Genomic DNA, 18507 nt, shown 5'->3' with positions numbered 1-18507 from the left:
GAAGTCTCCATGAAAATCAAATATGGTCATGGATGAGGAAACATAAGTGCCTTGAAGGATGGAGGCTGGGTTTTGGACTCTGAGTCTCATGAAGCATGTTTTCTTGCCAGGAAACTATTGTCTCATTAACTCATCACTGCAGCTCACTTAGGTTCTTTTACTAAGTTGCTAATAAAAGCGATTTTATGTGGCTGTTCCATTAAATGAAATAGTGCATTAGCGTGCTTAGCAGTATATTCCACATGAAATCGCCCGATGAACGATAGCTATTATTAAACAAGGAAAGACCTGCTTAGGGCAGAATTCTTGCTTTAGAAAATATCCAAACCTCCCAATCTAGCCACCAGAGGGCAACAGCAGGAGACCACCTTCCACACAAAGCCTAATGTAGTTCCCCTTTTGTCCACCAGAGGGTGACCTATCTGGGCGGCAGCAGCAGCCTTTCTCCAAACAGTCCGTTGGGCCTTTAAAAGTGGGACCAATCCTTCTAGGGCCCTAACTGGCACAGCCCCAGGGGGGAGGAGGGGTGTTCCTAACCCACAGACCAGGCCTCTCTGGCGGTCTGAATCCACTAGTGGCTGATTTGAACTGTCAGGACAGGGAGAGGAGTACAAAGCAATGAGAACCAACCCAGGAGAGCAGCGTTAGTGGCCACCTCTGTAAGGAATGAGGGCGGTTAAGCCAAAGTCCTGGCTCTGATGATCTGAATCCAACAGTAGCTTCCACAAAGAAATGTGGACAACCTTGTCCCAGAAACTCACTGGACGATCAGCTGAGTTCACTGGCAATTTCTGAGAATAAACCCAGAGGCCATGAAGTATGTATCTAGCTGCCAACTGGACAGTTCAAAACCACTAGCTGCTCTGCAGTAGAAACACATTCTCCCATAAAGACTTTCTGCCTCAGAAACCTGATAGATGGTTAGAGTTGGAATGAAACCCAACATAGTGGTGGGGAGATCAACCCTGAGAATTCTGGTTGAGTACTTGATTGCCAACTCACCATCTCAAAGGGGAAAAAAACTACTGTCTTGGAAACCTTAGGGGGCAGTTTATGACCATGCATGGCCCCTCTCTGTAACCTGGAATTAGCTCCATAGCAACAGGTAGAGTGGTTTTTTTTAACCACCCAGATGAGTAAGACTGGAACGAAGTTAATAAATACAATTCCAGATTTATTAAAAATTAGGGCTCCCCTACTGTGCCCTCCTGGCACTATGCAAATAAATAACCAAAAGGGGCACAGCTGGAGAAAAATCCGATTTCATGACAGATTCATAACTACTCCTCCCTGCCCAAGCCTCCCCCATTCTATGGCTCTTGGGACACAGCACCAGCAGGTACCTCGGTCCCCAGTAGAGTGTGGCCGGCACCAAGGCACATCTGCCTGGCCCAGGAGAGGAAACAGGCCCTGGGATCACTTGTTTCCAGCCCTTGACCCCAGACCTGCTCCCCTCGATGGCCAGGGCTGAAGCACCAATTGGAGGCACCTGAGGGTGGTAGGGAAAGGGGAGGCTAAGGAGGAGAACGGGGTAACAGAACCTAGGCAGCAGGAGCAGCTAAAGGGGGTCCAGCCCCCTCCACAGTTAGCCAGTGCCCGACTGAGGTTATGTTCCACCCCCCTTTGCCCTTGAGTCCCCTGCCCTCAGCTGAGGATCTTCCGGGGCAGTTCAACAGAGGCACGGATGAAGACTGCATCATCCCGCACATAGTTTCGCTTCCGGATATCCTGGTGAGAGATGAACTTGGGATAACCAAAGCCCAGAGAACTCTCATCCAGAGAGCCCCGCCAAGTGCCTGGCTTTTGAAAATTCTTCCAGTTTGGGTCAGGGTGGAAGGTTTCAGTGACATGCTGTGGTTTAGCCAGCCCAGGGTCACTCTGATCCAACAGAGAGAAGGTGACACGGCGGGCAAAGGGCCACTCAAGGAGATTGTCAAAGGCGCCAGGCAGCACACGAATATAGAGTGAGAGGTGCGTGCCCTCACCACTGCCATTACCGTTGAGGAAAGCGGACACCTGCAGCTTGTAGCCATATCTATGTGTGTAGAAGGCTGGGCTGAAACACTCTAGGTTGGGCTTGGCCTTGGCCTCCTGCAGCCGACGCCCATAGCTGCCAATCTTCCAAATGAGCACACCATCACTGCCCACCGATAATTCCTCCAGCTCTCGCCGCAGCTCCTGGAGCTCCTGCCGTTGCCGACTCACCAGCGCACACATCATGGCCAGATGTGGCTTCACACTTTCCTCCACGTGCCGAGCCATTGCCACCTTAGGGCACTGTGCACAAAGCCACAATAGGAGGGAAGGAAAGAAGTTATCAGGGAGAAGGGAAGAGCGATTACAAAGTGGCTGACACCCAGTTCTAAATGAGGAAAATACAGGGCCCTAGGAAGAAACTGGTGCTGGCCAGTAAAGAGAACTGAAGGCTTCAGAGCAACCTAACAAACTAACAAGGGCCTATGATATATCAGGAAGCTGCCTCAGGAGGCTACATCTGAGGCTTCAGGGGCCAGGGAGGGTGCTGATGGGAAAAGGGACTTCTCACCCTATGCTTGCAGCCGGAGTCTTTGAATGGGCACAGCACCAGGGCAGTGCTACAGCTGTCTTTCAGGTGGACAGGGAGGTCCTCCCGAGCCACAGTGCCCACACCACACTGGTTGGGGCAAGGAACAGGCAGCCTTGGACATTGGTACTGATGGCTCTGTAAACATAAAGGCAACAGAACAGTCAGTAGCTGATTCCTGCCACTTACCCTGCACCCTTTAACCCAGAAATGGACTTACCTGAATGGTATCAAAGACAAACTCCTTAGTGCAGTAGGTGCAAGGCTGTGTACGCTTGGGACACTCAGAGGTGGCATGCTGTGCCAGCAGCCGCCGCATCATGCGGGCACCACACTTATTCTCACAGTACACGCTTTCTTGGGGGCATACACCCTCGTGGCTCTGGGAAAATAGTAGAGGGACTAAGCTAAGAAACCCTGGGCCACCAGGTACCCTTCCCTCCTTCACCCTGATCTGGGCCCCACCCACCTCATAGGCCTCCCCACTGAAGTCACAGCCACAGAACTCGCACTTGAGGCGACGCTTGGGGCAGTCATGCTGCAGATGTGCAGGGAGGTCTCGGCGGCTCAGCTTGGTGGGACAGCGATTGGGGCAGGGGATGACATTGAAGCTGCAAGTGTTCAGATGGCCCTGGTGGGAATGGCTATAGTTAGTGCCCACCAAAAGGGGGGGCAGCCACTCCTTCCCACCTCCCCTGTCCCCAGACAGTGTCAGAGCCTCACCTGTAGGTGACGAAGTGGCCCGCTCCAGCGGCAGCCCTCCTCACTGTGGATGCAGCGGATAGGCAGGCCCAACACCTGCACCTCCAGCTCGGGGTCTGGGTAAATCTGAGAGCATGAATTAGGGGAAGGGGGCTGGTCAGGGTCAGAAGCCTGTTGCAGTCTCCACATCCTTCCTCACCCCTAATTAGGCGGGCTCTGCTTTGAGTCAGTAACAGGCACCCTTGAGCTATGCAGCCCTCTTCCCCTAGTGACGTGGGGCATGATAGGTGGCGGCAGCAACTCCGGATCTCAGAATCCCCCACCCAGTTGCACACACACTCCCTTTGGAGCGGGAGCCAATCAGCCTGATCAGTCCAGGCTTCCCACCACCCAGCTCCCGCCCCCAGCTGCTTGACAGTTCCTGGCCCTCAGCCATAGGCTTGGCTTGCCATCTGAAGGGGGGGAAGCACTTCGTGCAGGCACAGAGCAGCTCTGTGCACCCCCATAAGCTGGGCATTGTGCCTGCTCTCTGGGGCAAACACAGGCCTCCAAACACGGGCCTCCGTTTGCAAACTGGCCTGGTGGGAGGGAATAAGCCCACCTTTGTTGGGACTCAAAATCCTGCAGCACTGGATTGAATTTTGGCCCTGAGCCTGCGCCAGCCTCCTCCAAGGGTAAGAGACTGCCCTCAGCCTCTGCCTGGCACCCTACTCACCTTGGCATAGTCCAGAGGAAGTTGGTCCTCAGGGCATTTGAAGACTCCTTCACTGTGAAGGGGGAGGGGACAATGTCAAGGCTCCACCTTATAGGAAGGGAGAGCTCTGGATCCCACCCCCTCAACCTGGGCACCCTCCCTCACCAGACCGGTTCCCTGGCAGCCCCATGTGAGACAAAAGGGCATGCAGAGGCCTGAGGGCACCATTTCTCCAGTATCCCTAAAGATCCCAGCTCCTTGTGCTGGAAAGGGGGGGTCCTGGGCCCAGTGGGGGCAAGGACAGCTGCTTCAGGCAGCATTTGGCCAACAGGTGGCAGCTGGCACCCCTCCCCCTCAGGATGGCAGCTAGACTAGGAAAAGAAAAAGACTGCCCTACTGCGCCCTCCTCCCAGGTTAGTTCCCATTGGCTGCACCAGGAGCCTAGGGGAAAAGAGAACAGGAATGGGAGAGATTAAGTGCCAAGGCTGCCCAGCCTACATGAGGGTGTCTAGCCAATAACCAGGGCAAAGGTCATCCTGGAGCCCCCTTTTCCCAATCTCTCCCCTCTCCTATTGAGGGTGTTTCTTCTAAAGCAAAGAGAATGAAAGACATGCCCACAAGCAGTGTTTACACTCCCACCCAGGCCTCCCCTTCTGCAGGTACAAGAACTGAGGGGTGTGGGTGAAAAAGCACTTGGACCCGGCCTGAGTCAGCTCAGATGGGCCTGACACCAGTGCACACTGGAGGCAAGGCAGAAATGTCCAGACAAGCAGAGCCTCCGGTCAGTGCCCACTAGGAATCTGAAGTGTGTTGATGCTATCAGCACCCAAAGGGCCTTCTGGCCATGCCAGCACAGCCCTGCTGACCCCAGCCAGGACCAGTCACACTCCTGACAACACTCAGGCAAGGCAAGGGCTCACCCTGCAGGACCAATGGCCCTGGGGCATGGCATTCCTGGCAGGTCTGAAGCAGGTAGGTGGTAGGAGGCAGGATCAAAGTGGGAGCTGAGGCCTGATGACAGCCTCATCCATAAGATGCACCCCCAGACCCTGGGCAGTTTTTGCCTCAGGAACCCATAAGATTTCTTGTATCACCTCCTTCCCCTGACCCTACCACCACTGGTCATGCCACCAGTGCCAAGAACAGTGCATGCCCAGGCACTGAAGGGTGTGTTCATGCCCACAGGCAGCTAGCCTCCTGGACCATCCTGAGTAATAGCCTGGCAGGAGCCAGGAAAGTGAGGTGGGCTGAGGGGAGGGGGCCCACTTGGAGGCTTCAGGAATGTGCTGACTTAGTGGTTTAGAGACAGGGAGGGGACTGTGGCAAGTCCCCAAGCTACAGACAACAGCTGAGTCTGGACAGCTTGGGGGCCAGCCAGAGCCATGGACACCCTTAGCTGGTGGGCAGTGAGGGGCACAAACTGTCCAGTTCCAGGCCAGGCAATAAGGGGCATTAGAGAATGCCTCAGTACAGCTGGAGATGGTAGGTGGGGGAGGTGGAGAGGCAGGGGCAGAGGCTGCTCAAGGCTGCAGAAGAGGCCCAGGGGAGAAGACAGGATGGGGGGGAGGGCTCGAGAAAAGGAAGAGGGGATTTCCGGGAGGGGGAGGGGCAGGAGCAGCCCAAGAGAGGGCTGAGAAGGATGTGGAGGGAAACCAGCTTGACAGCCCCCTCCCTCCTCTACCCTGAGGCAATGGGGTGGGTCAGCTGGGGGGAGGGGGACTAAGCTGGCCTCATCTGGAAACCAGAGGGCTGAGGAAGGTCCACGGAGCAGACAATGGGGCTGTGTCTGGAGGGGAGTGAGTGTGTACACTGGAAGGAGGGGAGGAGGGGGAAGCACCCGCAGCTTTCGCTGGAGCATATGTGAGGGCAGGAGCCGGCCTGAGCAGCAAGGAACAGAAAACAAAGGGCCTGCGCGATTTCTGCAGGCGAGGACGAAGGCAGGAGGCACAGAAGGCAGGGAATGCGCCCCCAGTCTGGACCCTTCGATGCCCTCGGCCAGGCACCAGTGGCTGACCCATCAGCCTTCGGTGCGCCGAGGGCACAACTTCACCAGGAGTGCGGGTCCCCCATCTGGTCTCCCCACATCCCCATCCTGAACAGTGCGCCTGGTTAGGAGGTTCAAGACAGGGTGCCCAGAAACTGAAAAGATGCCCAAGAGCCAAGGGGTGACTGGCATCGTGAGAAGGCGGGTGGGGGTGGGAGGCTTTCTGTAACACCAGGCTGCGACTCCTCACTTTATTGACCATCATCCCCGGGGAGGGGAGCCAGGCAAAGGGCTCCGGCTGCAGAGTCCCCCGTGCTTCGCTTTGTGCGAACACCAGCAGCCAGGCTTAAATCCAAGCTAAGCTTTTAAGTAACAGTGTGACCCTGGGCAAGTCGCAATCTTTCTCTGACTCTCTTGTTTCATCATCTGTGAAATGGGAGAACAATAGCTGCTGTTCTCGGAATGTTCCAAAAATTAGAAAAGGTTAGACGGCAGAAATTACGGGGGCTTCTAGTGCCGCACGGAGGAGGGTCTGGTTTTGTTCGTCCCCGAACGAGTGAGTCAAAGTTCACGGAAGAGGCCGCTCTCGTCCCAGGTGAGGGGGAAGGGCCGCAGCGGGTCAGAGAGGGCGTCCTTCGCCATCGCCCGTCCTCCCGGAGAAGGATTCTCCGGACCAGGCGCGAGTGGCCGCGGCCACGACCTTATGAAATGGGGCCCAAGGTACTCCCTGGGCCTTGACGTCACCACCGCCCGACGTGACGTCACGGCTAGCGCCCCTGAGGTCATAGGGCTGCAGAGCAGACAAAGGCACGGGGCGCCTCCGGCCCGAGCCCCTCACCATGCGGTGTCCCTCCCATCCCCGGCCTCCCCCTTACTCCCAGTCCGCACCTGAGGAACTCCTGCAGGCAGGTGTCGCAGAAACGGTGGCCGCAGGTAGAAACCTGCACGGGCTCGCGCATGGGCTTCCCGCACAGCGGGCACAGGAGCCGCCGCTTGGGCTTCTCCAGGAACTTGTAGTCGAAGCCCGGCATGACGAGCGGGCGGCGGGCACGGGCGAAAGGGGCCGGGCACGAGGCGGCTACACAGCCCGCGCCTCGCTCCGGCCGCGCTCCCGGCTTCGGGCGGCGCCGACTGTCGGCCGTGATCCCGGCCCGGCCCGCGAGCCCTCCCGCCGGAAGAGGGGGCGGAGCCGCGCCCGCGCGGTCCTAGTGCCCCGGCCCCGCCCACCCGGCCAGCTCACTGCTTCGGGGGCGCAGTGCCGCACTCGCCCCGGGCCACAGCAATTAATCCGTGTCGCCCACTCTTTAAAGCAGGGCTCCTTTTTTCCCGACGCATTGGGTCATGGCTCCATTTCTCTTCAGAACTAAGGAGGACCTGGTGCCCAGCTCCAGAGGGTGGGGAGGGGCGTAGGACAGAGAGCCCCAGTGCTCATGTAAAGTGGGCGGGCCGCCACAAAGGATCGCCTCTCCAGAGTCAACAACTGGGTCTCCCGGGGGCCACGCGCCGCCCCGGGGCCCCACCTTCCAGGTGCTAGGCAGCGGAGGCCTGGCAACCAGGCCCGGGAGTCCGGCTGGAGCTGAGAGGCCGGGCCTGGCGCTGGGCCAAAGGAACCTCGGCCCCAGGCTCCAACTGCGCCCACATTCCTCCATGGGCCGTGGCCTTGCAACCGAGGTCGGGCCCAGCCCAGCCCCACCCTGGGTTGTCTGGACAGTACCTCTACCCCCTAAAAGACCACAGTGCAGACAGGCAGCTGATGTTTTTATTGATGCTACTTCCCATTCCTCTGGGAAACTGGTCTAGTCCAACCAGCTTCAAAACTAATTGGGGTAATGGCGTGGGGTGATGAGCAACTTTCAGCCGGGATCCCCTCTGCTGTAGACATATCTGAGCCTTGTACTCCCACATGGGAAAGCTCAGAGGTTGTGTAAATCCCAAAGGATAGGGATGGGGCAGATATATGGCAGTGTTCTCTTCCTGCCCTAGCTGAGGCAGATGCCGCCTGTCTTGGCGTGCCCTGCTCCATGGAGACACCAGAACTGATTTTCTTTTTTTTTTTTTTATTTTATTTTTGTGTGAGTGTACCGTCAAATCAGATCTGACTGATACAGGAGGAGATTGTCCCTCCTTCCCCGGCAGAGCATCTGGTGGATTCGAACCATGTGCCTCTGAGATTGTAGTTGCAGCTCCTTGCCACTAGGCCACCAGAGCTCCCCAGAACTGATTTTCTAACTGGACAGAATGTAGCCACTGACATTTCTAGTCTTTTTTTTAATCTTTTTCCTTTTAAAGGCTAACTCTGCCTTCAACTCCACCAGGCTGGACCTCAAGACAATGAATTAAGGGAAGTGGAAGTGAGGTGGGAAAAGAGAAGTCCTGGCTTCGGTTTCTGAGACTTAAGAGCTTCATTGGCCCTTCTGCCCCATTAGTGACAGTTGAGAAAGCTGGTGGGGACATTCGTGCCTCAGGCACCTGTGCTTTTCAGGAACATTCAGAGGAGATGAAATTACCAGCGTGATGGAGAAGATATGCAGGTGCCTCATGGTGGGACTGGCTCATCAGTGACAGCTGGAGGACACGGAGGAGAAACCCCTGCAGCTTCCCAGGGGGGCAATGACCACCCACCTCCAATTCCCATACTGAGCCTTAGATTCTGAACTCCTCCAGACCAGAAACGGAGGTTCAATCCATTAAGAGGAGAAAGTGGAGTGCAGTCCTTCAGTAGGACCCATGCAGCACCTCCCCTTGCCCAAACCAGGCTGGAAGCTCTGTTTCACCCCTCAGCTTCTGCTTTCATTTGTCTGGGACTGAGAAGCTTGAGGTGACTGGGCATGAGTGCCCAGTGGGGTTAACTCTTTTGTGGGTGGGGTGAGAAAAGTTATAACTCACAGCGAACAGCCAAAAGAGTGTTTCCATGGCAACAGGACACGGAGGTCACTGTGTAGGGGTGTGTCTCATCCAGCTGCACTGGCCGAGGGAGTCCAGCATCCTCATCTCGCCTTCCCAGTCGACCTCGGGCCCCTTTGCCCCAAGAGTACACCTCACCTTCTGTCAAAGAATATCCAAGTCAGGTAGTTGGAGAGGTCATGGCTTGGGCAGGCAGCCTTCTTCCAGAATGCCCTGAATATGAATTTGCTGAGCCCAGCAGCTCTAAGCATGCAAATATGGACCTGCTGCCCATCTTTGTCTGTTCTCATGGTACCCACTCCTCACCTGTTCCAATGGCTACAGTGAAGGCATCACCACAGGCCACCACTGCCACCTTGATTCCCTGGACCCGACAGGGCACCCGGCTGCTCCGGGGAGCACTGGTACCCAACTGTCCATGCTGATTGCTGCCAAAAGTGTAGCAGTCACCTGAGGCTACAGAGTGGAAGGGGGGAAAGGTTCCTGAGCCAAACTGCCAAAGACAGGTGAGCCCACCTCTGGCATCCTGTGCCCAGGTTTTACTCACCAGTCACAGCTGCTGAGTGAGCAGTGCCCAGGTCCACACTCAGCAGGGGCTCCAGGTCCAGGGGTGCAGAGCCCAGAGGTGTGAAACTCAGAGCCTCTTCCACTTGTTGGTGGGGGGCAGGCTCCTCTCTCAGTGAGAGATGGTCCAGGCCCAATTTGTTGAACCTGAGAGCAAGCCAGAAGCCAAGTCCAACTGATCAACTGTTTGTATAGGCTTCTCTGCCTCCACCTGCCTGGGAAGGAGCTGGTTTGCCAGAACACAGAACTAATCCTTGCTGTTGTAGCTGTTAGGTGTCATCATGGCCAATATGACTCATAGGAACCCTTTGAACAACAGATCTGAACCCTGTCCTGTCCTGTTCCTGTGCCATCCTCATCTCTAACACACTTGAACCCAGTGTTGCAGTCACTGTGTCAGTCCACCTGGTTGAGGGTCTTCCTCTCTTTTGCCATCCCTCCACCAGTCCAAGCAGGATGTCTCTCTCCAATGAATAGCCTAGCTGCATGCCCAAAGGATATCTCTCCCTCCAAGGAGCACTCTTGGCTGCACCTTCTCCAAGACATATCTTTTTGTTTTTTTTGGCAGTCCATGGATATTCAGTACTCTTCTCCAACACCACAGCTCAAAGGCATTAATTCTGTCATTTAGTATCTAGCTCTCAGCAACATAGCAAATGATTGAAAAGACCATGGAAGGTACCATCAAGATGACTCATAGCAACCTTATGAACAACAGATTTGCACTGTCCTGTCCTGCACCATTCTCCACTATCTCAGTATGCTGAGGCCCACTGTTATATTCACTGTGTCAATCCATCTTGTTGAGAGTCTTCCTCTCTTATAATGACTCTCCACCTTCCCAGCATGATGTCTTTTTTCCTAGGACTGGCCCCTCCTGACAATATTCCCGAAATATATTAGACAAAGCTTCACCACCCTCACCTCTAAAGAAGCACCCTGGGTGCCTTTCCTCCACGACCCCACTCCATTCTGGCTCTCAGAAGAAGCAATGGCAGACAGAGAACTAGCAGCCAGTGAGTGTCGGGGAGCTGACTAGTGCCCCCAGTACACCTGCTCACCTGTTGCTCCCACAGGCGAGGGCTTGGCCCAGTACTGTGAGGACCATGGAGGAGTCGATGCCACATACAACCCGCTGGGCTTCCTGACCTGGGGGCATAGGCACCTGCTGGGGGCAGCTGTGGGACTCCCTGGTGCCTAATCCCAGCCGGCCTAAAGGAGAAACCAGGAGCAGCATGAGCTTCAGAGCTGGTGACACCTGCGTGAGGAGGGCCACATAAAGGAGCAAAAGCTATTCCTTGGCTTGAAATGACCTTCGCGAGCCTCTCTGCCAGTCAAAATTCTACTCCTCCTCCTTTTTAAGGTCCTGTTTAGACTCAGATGCCACTTGTCTCCTCTAGGTGAAATCCATTGCCACTCCTTGACTTCCCACACCTCTAAGCCTGGGCACCGCCCCATTGCCCTCTATTGTAATGGAGATGTGTCATCTTCCCCTCACTAGACTCAGTCCTCCATGAGGACAGGAATCCCATCTATGTCATCTATTTTCAATGCTTGGCCAGAGAAAGCCTCAATAAATGTTGGGTAAATAAGATTCCCTTCTTCCACTGCAAGCACCACATCTTGCCTCAGCACCCAGCACAGGGTGGGCACACTGTTGTTGTTGTTGTTGATTGCTGTCGAGTCGAGAACGACTCATAGTGACCCTATGACCAACAGACCTGAAGGCTTTTGATAACCATCATTTCTCAAAGTTCATAGGGTTTCCAGAGGCATGTTGTTTAGGAAATGGGTGCCACTCCTGCTCCCAAAGGACACATAGTGGTTGTGTAATAAAGGTTTGATGAATAAATGAATGAATGGAACTAGAGAGGACTAGGAGAAGAGACTGAGCTGTGGAGCAAAGATGAATGTAAAAGGGTATGGATGAGAGTAGCAGCTGCTTTGAGACAGAGTACAGAACCTGGAGCAAGAACAGGGAGCTTACCAGCATCTCCTCGGCCCCAGGCAAAGAGTTCTCGCTCGGTAGACAGGGCTAGTACGTGAGAGGCCCCACAGGCCACCTGCACCATCTCATACCCCAGCAGGGCCTCTACAATGGTGGGCTGGAGAGAAAGGGAAGGTTGTGAGCACGGAGTCTGGGACCGGCTGCCTGGTTTCAGTGCCTTCCATATGGATGAAGCTGAAGGCTGCAATGTCCCATAAGCTGTCTCTTTAACACTTACCCCACCCGCAACATATTCAGAGACAGCCATGTGGTCAAGCCTTTGGGGAAGCTGAGCCCTTCTGTACTTTCCCTGATGCAGTCCCTAACAGGTGCAGGCTGCGAGTTAAGAGGGACTCGTGGCTACATGGGATTCCCCTGCTTCCAGCCTGGGCATCAGCTCTCAGTTGTGGGCTCCTTGTCATTCCCCTACTTCTCCCCCCCCCCCCGCCCCAGTACATGTGACACTCACCTGGCTGATGTCAGTGAGACTTCCATGGCCTAAACATCCATTGCTGCCACTGCCAAAGGTCATGATGATACCTCGATCTGGGGAGGTGGAAAGGGAAAGGGGCGGCTAGGCAGCTTTTCCAGAAACTGTGAATTAACAAGACAAAATCACAGCCACTACCTTTGAGTTGGTTCTAACACCTAGTGACCCTCCATCAGCTTCCCAAGACTACACATCTTTATGGGAGAAGACTACCTATCTCCCCACAAAGCGGCTGCTGGATGCAAACTGCCAACTTTTTGGTTAGCAATCCAATAGGTTATGAACTATGCCACTTGGCCTCCTTACCTTGAGCTAAGGGAAGCAGAGAAAGCTGGGAACTAGGGCTAGAAGGATACGATGTGAAGGGGGGAAATGTGTAGCTTTGTGCAAGTGACTTAGCCTCTACATCCAAGCCTTAGTTTCTCTGTCTGTCAGATGCGAATAATGTAACTTGCTAGGTCTGTTATGAAGAGTAGAGAGGATTTTGTAAGTAATGGCCCTGGCCACTCTGATAAGTGGGAGATAAAAGCACTAAATCAGCAGTTGGCAAATGGCGAGCAATGAGAAAGCTGTTCTGGCAGCCCGTTCCTGGGGAGGGGGAACGTTGGCACAGACCAGTTCCTTGATGAGCTCACCAGTCAGGCAGGCAGTGAAGAGGTCCCCGCAGGCCACGTGCTTAATAGTCACGCCTGACTGGCCCTCCAGGAAACGTGAGATGAACTGGGGTTGCTGCAGTTCCAAGGCTCCTGGGAGGAGGACGCCCCCACCAGCGCCTAGGGGAGGAGCCTGAAGAGAACAGACAAGGAAAGTGGCTGATAAGAGTATATATACTCAGAGTATATACACTCAAGAGTATACACACACATACGCCTACATTTCCTTGAGGTGCCCCACCCAGCCCCAGCCTGCTCACCTCCCATAAGATGAGACGCCCAGAGCGCGTGACACCAGCCTTCTGCGTGCGCCCAGCGGCCACCTGGACTATTTCTGTGTTGAGCATCGGCAGCCGCAGGGGGGTACTGAGCCCACCACCCCAGGCATACACAGAGGACAGAGGTGGGGGGATAGCAGGCCGCGCAGGACCCCGGGGCACCCCTGTGGGAACAGATTTATGAACTGACAGGAATATCGGATACCCAGGAGACCCATGTGGCCTGCCCAACTTACCCCTGCAGTGGGCGCTGGTGGTCCTTCCCCTTGCACTGCCAGGGGCCATAGGTGATCCTGTTGTCAAGGACTTCTCTGCCCTGTAGATAGATACCATCAGGACGAGAACCCTCTCCAGCATTACCAGGGAGGAATGGAGGACTCACTCAATGGGCTCTCTACCCCAGGTCTCCTATGCTCCCCACAGAGTGTGTCCCTCTCTGCTCCTGCCATCCAGGCCTCCCTCTTCCCTCTCTCCCCCAGGTCCCCTCCTGGTACAGACCTCCGCATGCGGACACTGCCCACATCGGTGTGAAGGTTGAGAAGGGCACGGATGCAGAGGGGCTGCGCCATGATGTGGCTGAGGGGTGGCCGCTGTGCAGGCTCCAGGCTGAGCAGGCTGAGGACAAGCTGGCGCAGCTCAGGGCTGTATCGGTCAGAGATGGGTGCAAAGGTGCCACTCATGATCTTCAGCACCAATGCTGGGAGATTCTGGGAGGGCACCAAGTTTGGGTTTGGTTGGGGAGCTGGCCTCTTGGGTCAGCAGGGTCTCTAGTTCCCAGCCCTAGACCTAGTCTAATAGAAGAGCCATAGCTATCTATCTGTTTGGTGAGCAGAACTCCAGAATGCCAGCCTCAACCTCCACCTTTAGAAATCCCTGGTCTAGGGAGCTCTGGTGGCCTAGTGGCAAGATACTGCACTGTAATCTTAGAGGTATGCAGTTCAAATCCACCAGATGCTCTGCTGGAGAAGGAGGGGGCAATCTCCTCCTGTACCAGTCAGATCTGATTTGATGGTACATGTAAAAATAATACAATAAAATTTTTTTTAAAATGAAAAAAAAAAAAAATCCCTGGTCTGATGGGGGAGCTACAGCTGTCTTCAGAACCCTCAAGTTGTTGCAAAACCTCATTTTGCTCCTGACAGTCCTCTAATCTAATGGAGCCATGACCTTTATCCTCTGTAACTCTCAGGCTGAGGGACTCAGCCCAGCTCTGTGCTAATCCATCAATCTGATATGGGAAAATCATGACTCAGCCATAAGTGAAAAAACCAGAAATGGTTCAAGTGGAGAGCTTCTTAGGAAGCAAAGTAGAGGTTTCGAAGCCGTCCCCTTGGGCACGTATATGGCTCACACTCACCGCAGCCTCAAAAGCCCTCTTGAGACTGGCCAATTCGTAGAGAACACAGCCTAGGGCCCAGATATCACTCTTCTGATTGTAGGGTTTGCCCTCACACAGCTCAGGAGAGATGTAGCATGGAGTGCCGACCACCTACAGCAGGGAAGCCAGTATTACAGCCCTGGAGATGGGGAGATGCAGCTTTTCCCCACAGCAGTCCAAGATCCTTCCATCTGCAGAAAGACCCAAACAGGAGCCAGGCAGCCAAGGTCTTGGGGAAGGGGGAGGAAGAGGAAGGCAGGAATGAATATACAGTGGATCTTGGCCCCTAAGACCTCCAGCACTCTGAAGGTCCCCCTCCATGGCCAGGCACCGTGTAGGCCTTGCTTTTGCTGCTAAGGATCTTGGAGATGCCAAAGTCGCCAATCTTGACAAGCATGCGATGCTTGTCAAGAAGAATGTTCTGGGTCTTGAGGTCCCGGTGCAGGATGAGGTGGGTGTGCACATGATGTAACGCGAGCAGGATCTGCACAAAGAAGTGCAGGATGGTCTCCTCCTCCAGCAGGGAATTGCAGCGCTTCTGGATGAACTCAGCCAAAGTGCCACCTGTGACCACAAAGGGGCTGGTCAGAAGCCAGGATTTTCCATCCCTGGGACAATTCTCCCCCTTCTATGGACTACTACATCGAGGCTCTGAGAGACTCGCAATCAAACATATTCCAAAGCAGAAGGCTGGGCAATCTGTATCTGTTGGTCCCAAGGGCAAGGGGCCCGTTGACTCAGTCCAATAAAAGGAAGCTGGGCCCACCTGGTGCATATTCCATGGCGATCATGAGGGCCTTGTCCTCCAGGAAGTTCTCATAGTATTCGATGACATTGGGGTGGTTGAGCAGCTTGAGGACCTGGCACTCATTCTGGGCTGCCTGCCGCTCTTCCTTAGTCATCTGCTCTACGGGGATCTGCTTGATGATTACCAGCTTCTGGTCAGCCTTGCGCAGACACAGGTGGACAATCCTGGGAACACAGTGTACAGCAGCGGGCACAGCTGAGCCTCCAGGCACAGGTCAGTTGGATCAGATGTGATGCCTAGCTGGTTCTTGGCAGCACAGAATGGGCACTCATAACAAAGAAGCCTTGGTGGCACAGTGGCTCAGCTGCTAACCAAATGGTTGTCAGTTCAAACCCACTAGCCAATCCAGATGACAAAGATCTGGCAGTCTATTTCTAGAGATTTCAGCCTCAGATGTCTCCCAGGATACTTCTCCTCTGTCCTCTAGGTGTTACTATGAGTGAGAATAGACTCAGTGGCACTGAGTACCGAGTGCCAGGAACAATGAGCTTAAGAACTGAAGGAATGATCATAAACTTGGTATATGACCTTAAGCAAATCAATGAACTTATCTGAGACTTAGTTTTACTACAATGAAGAAAAAATAAACTTGATCTCTGTTGTTGCACGTGCTATTGGGTCAACTACACATAGTAACCCTATAAACAAAGGACCTGAACCCTGTACCATCTGCACCATCTCCGAAAGACTTGAGCCCACTGTTACAGTTACTCTGTCAATCCATCTCATTGAGGGTCCTCCTCTCTTACCCTGACTCTCCACTTTTCCAAGCATAACGTCCTTCTCTAAAGACTGACTCCTCCTAAGAACCTGATCTTTAAGTTCACATAACAGTCCTTGGCTGGTACAATCAGTTAACATGCTCAGTTGCTAACCAAAAGATTGGCTGTTTAAGGCCACCCAGAGACACCCTGGAAGAAAGACTTATTATCTACTTTTGAAAAATCAGCCACTGAAAATCCTATGAAATACCATTCTACTATGATACACAAGAGGACTCTATGAGCTAGAGTCCACTGTTGCTGTTTTTTTAAGTTCTCTCAGACTCTGGAGTTAATTGCTTGGGTTCAAACCCAGGACCCTCCTATTAAGTAAGTTGCTGGTCTTAGATAAGTTATGTGACATTATCAAGTGGCAAATAGGGGTAATACAGATCAGCTTCATAGTGTTTACTAAATGTAAATGAAAAATTAATATAAGCCACTGAGCAATTGGCTGGCACTTAAAAAATAGTGAATGTAAACAATCCACATTATTATTTCATTCCAACTCTGTAGTTAGTCTTCATCACAGCAATGACTACACGGTTCCTGTTTACTTCGAAGTCTCCAGGGCATAGTTCAATAAATATTTACTGAATAAATGAAGTTATGAGCTGATCTCAAATCTGTATCAACAGTACTGACCTCTTTTTTTTTAAGTACGTCTATGACTCCCAGATGCTTTGCACCTCCACCTGAATAAAACCCCTGAATGCTTTCAGAGCTGATTCCAACTCAAAGCAATCCTTTATCATGTTTCAGAGGCTGCAAAACTTTATATGAAGAGACTGTCCACCTTTCTTCCAAGAAGTGGCTGGTGGATTTGAACTGCTCTGGTTAGCATCAAAAGATGTATTACACTACCAGTGGTCCTTGAATGGCTTAGATATCTTGAGTTGGTTCTCACTTATCGTGATGCTCCATTGGGTTTCTGAAGCTATAAATCATAAGAGGAGGAGCCTGTCCATCTTTCTTCCCTGGAGCCTCCAATGGATTCAAATTACCAGAGCACCTGGCTTAGCAGCACAGCTCACTAAGGACTATTACCACCAGAGTTCACTTAATGCCTCATATGCAATTACTCACTGCCATTAATCAGAACTGACTCATAGCTGATCCTCCAGTGGGTTTTCAGAGGATGTAAATTGCTTGAGAGGAGATTATTCCTCTTTCTGCTGTAGAGCAGTTGGCTGATTACCAGCACAACTCATTATCACCAATTTGATGATATCACTCATTATCAGTACTTTTCACACTTGTTGACTTCAAACCTTAAGTTCCACACAGCAGCCAGTAACATTTTGAAAACTCTCATCAGGCCATTCCTGTTTAAATGTTTTCTCATTACATAATAAATAAACTCAATCTTAGCTTAAAAGGACGGTACAGTCCCATTATTCTGACCTAAAGACTGTATGTCTCTGACAGCTCAAATCCACCAGTAACCCCAGGAGAAAGTCGGGCAGTTTCCTCCCATTATGATTTTACAGCCTCAGAAACCGATTGACAGCAGTGACTTTGAGTTTCTGAAAAGGCCATAATCTATTCCCAATCTACAATGACTTCCTTTTATACCATTCCCTACTCCCAACTAGTCTTGTTTTAGTTCCTTTAGTGCTCTGCATTTCCCCCCCTCCTGAGGACCTTCGTATTTACAGCTTCCAGCATTTAAAGATCTCTTCACTTTCCAACTACTTGAACTTATTCCTCAAAGCCTGCCTTTAAACCTCACATCTCAGAAAAGCCTTCCAAAACCAATTCCAAATTAATATTCTCTTTGCCACTTGGCCATAATTTCCATAACTGCTATAACTTCCTAACTCCTTTTTAACAATGTGTCCTGTTTATTCCATAGTTTGCTCCTATCGTGTGGAAACTTTGAGAAGGAGGAGACTACTATGATTATAACCGGACTGAAGTACATGACTCTTACAAATGCCACTCAGTATTTGTTGAATGAATAAGAAACCAAAAAGGCTCTGCGGGAACGCCCACGCTCCGTTGGGGGCGTGACCCAAGAACCACCGGGGGCGTGGCCTCACTGAAGCTGAGCCTCCCGCCAGATCTGAAACCGGAAGCCTGGGTGGGGCTTCATAGAGTGGGCGCTTACTATGGGGGCGGGGCTAACTGGGCAACTATTTCACGGCCAGCGCCAAGGCTTATTTTCCATCTTCCCAAACAATTTCCTCCCTTACAACCCTGTCTCACCCGAATGCACCTCTTCCCACCACGCGGATCCGCTCGTACTTCTCCATCTCACTTCTCAGAGTTACACTTCGTGAACCCTTCACATCTAGGAAGAGCGCATGCGCGGACTCGCCCACTCTAAAGACGCGACTTGCGAGACTCTCGCAGGGCGGAGCAAGTGGAATTCGGATCTTAATTCCTCCTTAGGCACTTAACAACAACAACAATTCCTCCTGTGGACCTGGTTGGTTTGCACTACTTGGGTAATTTCTCTTCGATCCACTCCTCCAGGAGTCTCTGAATGGGGCAATAGTACTACTTCTTGTCTTACCTGCAGTTACTGGCACAGTATCTTCTCTTTCTACACACTTAGCCAGATTCAATGATTGCAAAGCCTGGATTACCCCCCTTATTAGACCAGGTACGAGTGGGAAGCGAATATCCACCCGCCTCTGTTCATGAGTGACGTTGTTTAGAAAGAAGAAAGCAGATTCTTATTAACAGGAAAGCGTCAGCGCTCTCAGTCTGCGGGCCATAGAGCCGGGTTAGTTTCG

General features: G+C 52.7%; 2 protein-coding genes across 2 annotated transcripts; both read right to left on the bottom strand.

The window, feature by feature from the left end:
• Positions 1 to 1153: 1153 nt before the first annotated feature.
• Positions 1154 to 7075, bottom strand: TRAF4 (TNF receptor-associated factor 4). The gene is made up of 7 exons (XM_006890964.1): positions 6832 to 7075; positions 3981 to 4032; positions 3287 to 3391; positions 3033 to 3194; positions 2784 to 2945; positions 2546 to 2701; positions 1154 to 2277 (listed from the first exon to the last, which is right to left on the bottom strand). The coding sequence occupies exons 1-7, from the start codon at positions 6972 to 6974 to the stop codon at positions 1645 to 1647; spliced, it is 1413 nt and encodes a 470-aa protein (XP_006891026.1). The 5' UTR covers positions 6975 to 7075; the 3' UTR covers positions 1154 to 1644.
• Positions 7076 to 8479: 1404 nt separating this feature from the next.
• Positions 8480 to 18021, bottom strand: NEK8 (NIMA-related kinase 8). Its single transcript, XM_006890963.1, has 15 exons — positions 17975 to 18021; positions 14964 to 15169; positions 14529 to 14761; positions 14177 to 14308; positions 13318 to 13526; positions 13056 to 13135; positions 12802 to 12983; positions 12524 to 12674; positions 11868 to 11944; positions 11399 to 11516; positions 10473 to 10623; positions 9395 to 9558; positions 9154 to 9303; positions 8830 to 8988; positions 8480 to 8508 (listed from the first exon to the last, which is right to left on the bottom strand). The coding sequence occupies exons 1-15, from the start codon at positions 18019 to 18021 to the stop codon at positions 8480 to 8482; spliced, it is 2088 nt and encodes a 695-aa protein (XP_006891025.1).
• Between the last annotated feature and the right edge of the window lie 486 nt (positions 18022 to 18507).

This window comes from Elephantulus edwardii, unplaced genomic scaffold, assembly GCF_000299155.1.
Source record: "Elephantulus edwardii isolate Elephantulus edwardi_28Jun2011 unplaced genomic scaffold, EleEdw1.0 scaffold00094, whole genome shotgun sequence".
Lineage (NCBI taxonomy): Eukaryota > Metazoa > Chordata > Mammalia > Macroscelidea > Macroscelididae > Elephantulus > Elephantulus edwardii.
Note: the sequence above shows the minus strand (reverse complement) of the source record. Positions and strands in the feature narration are given on the sequence as shown.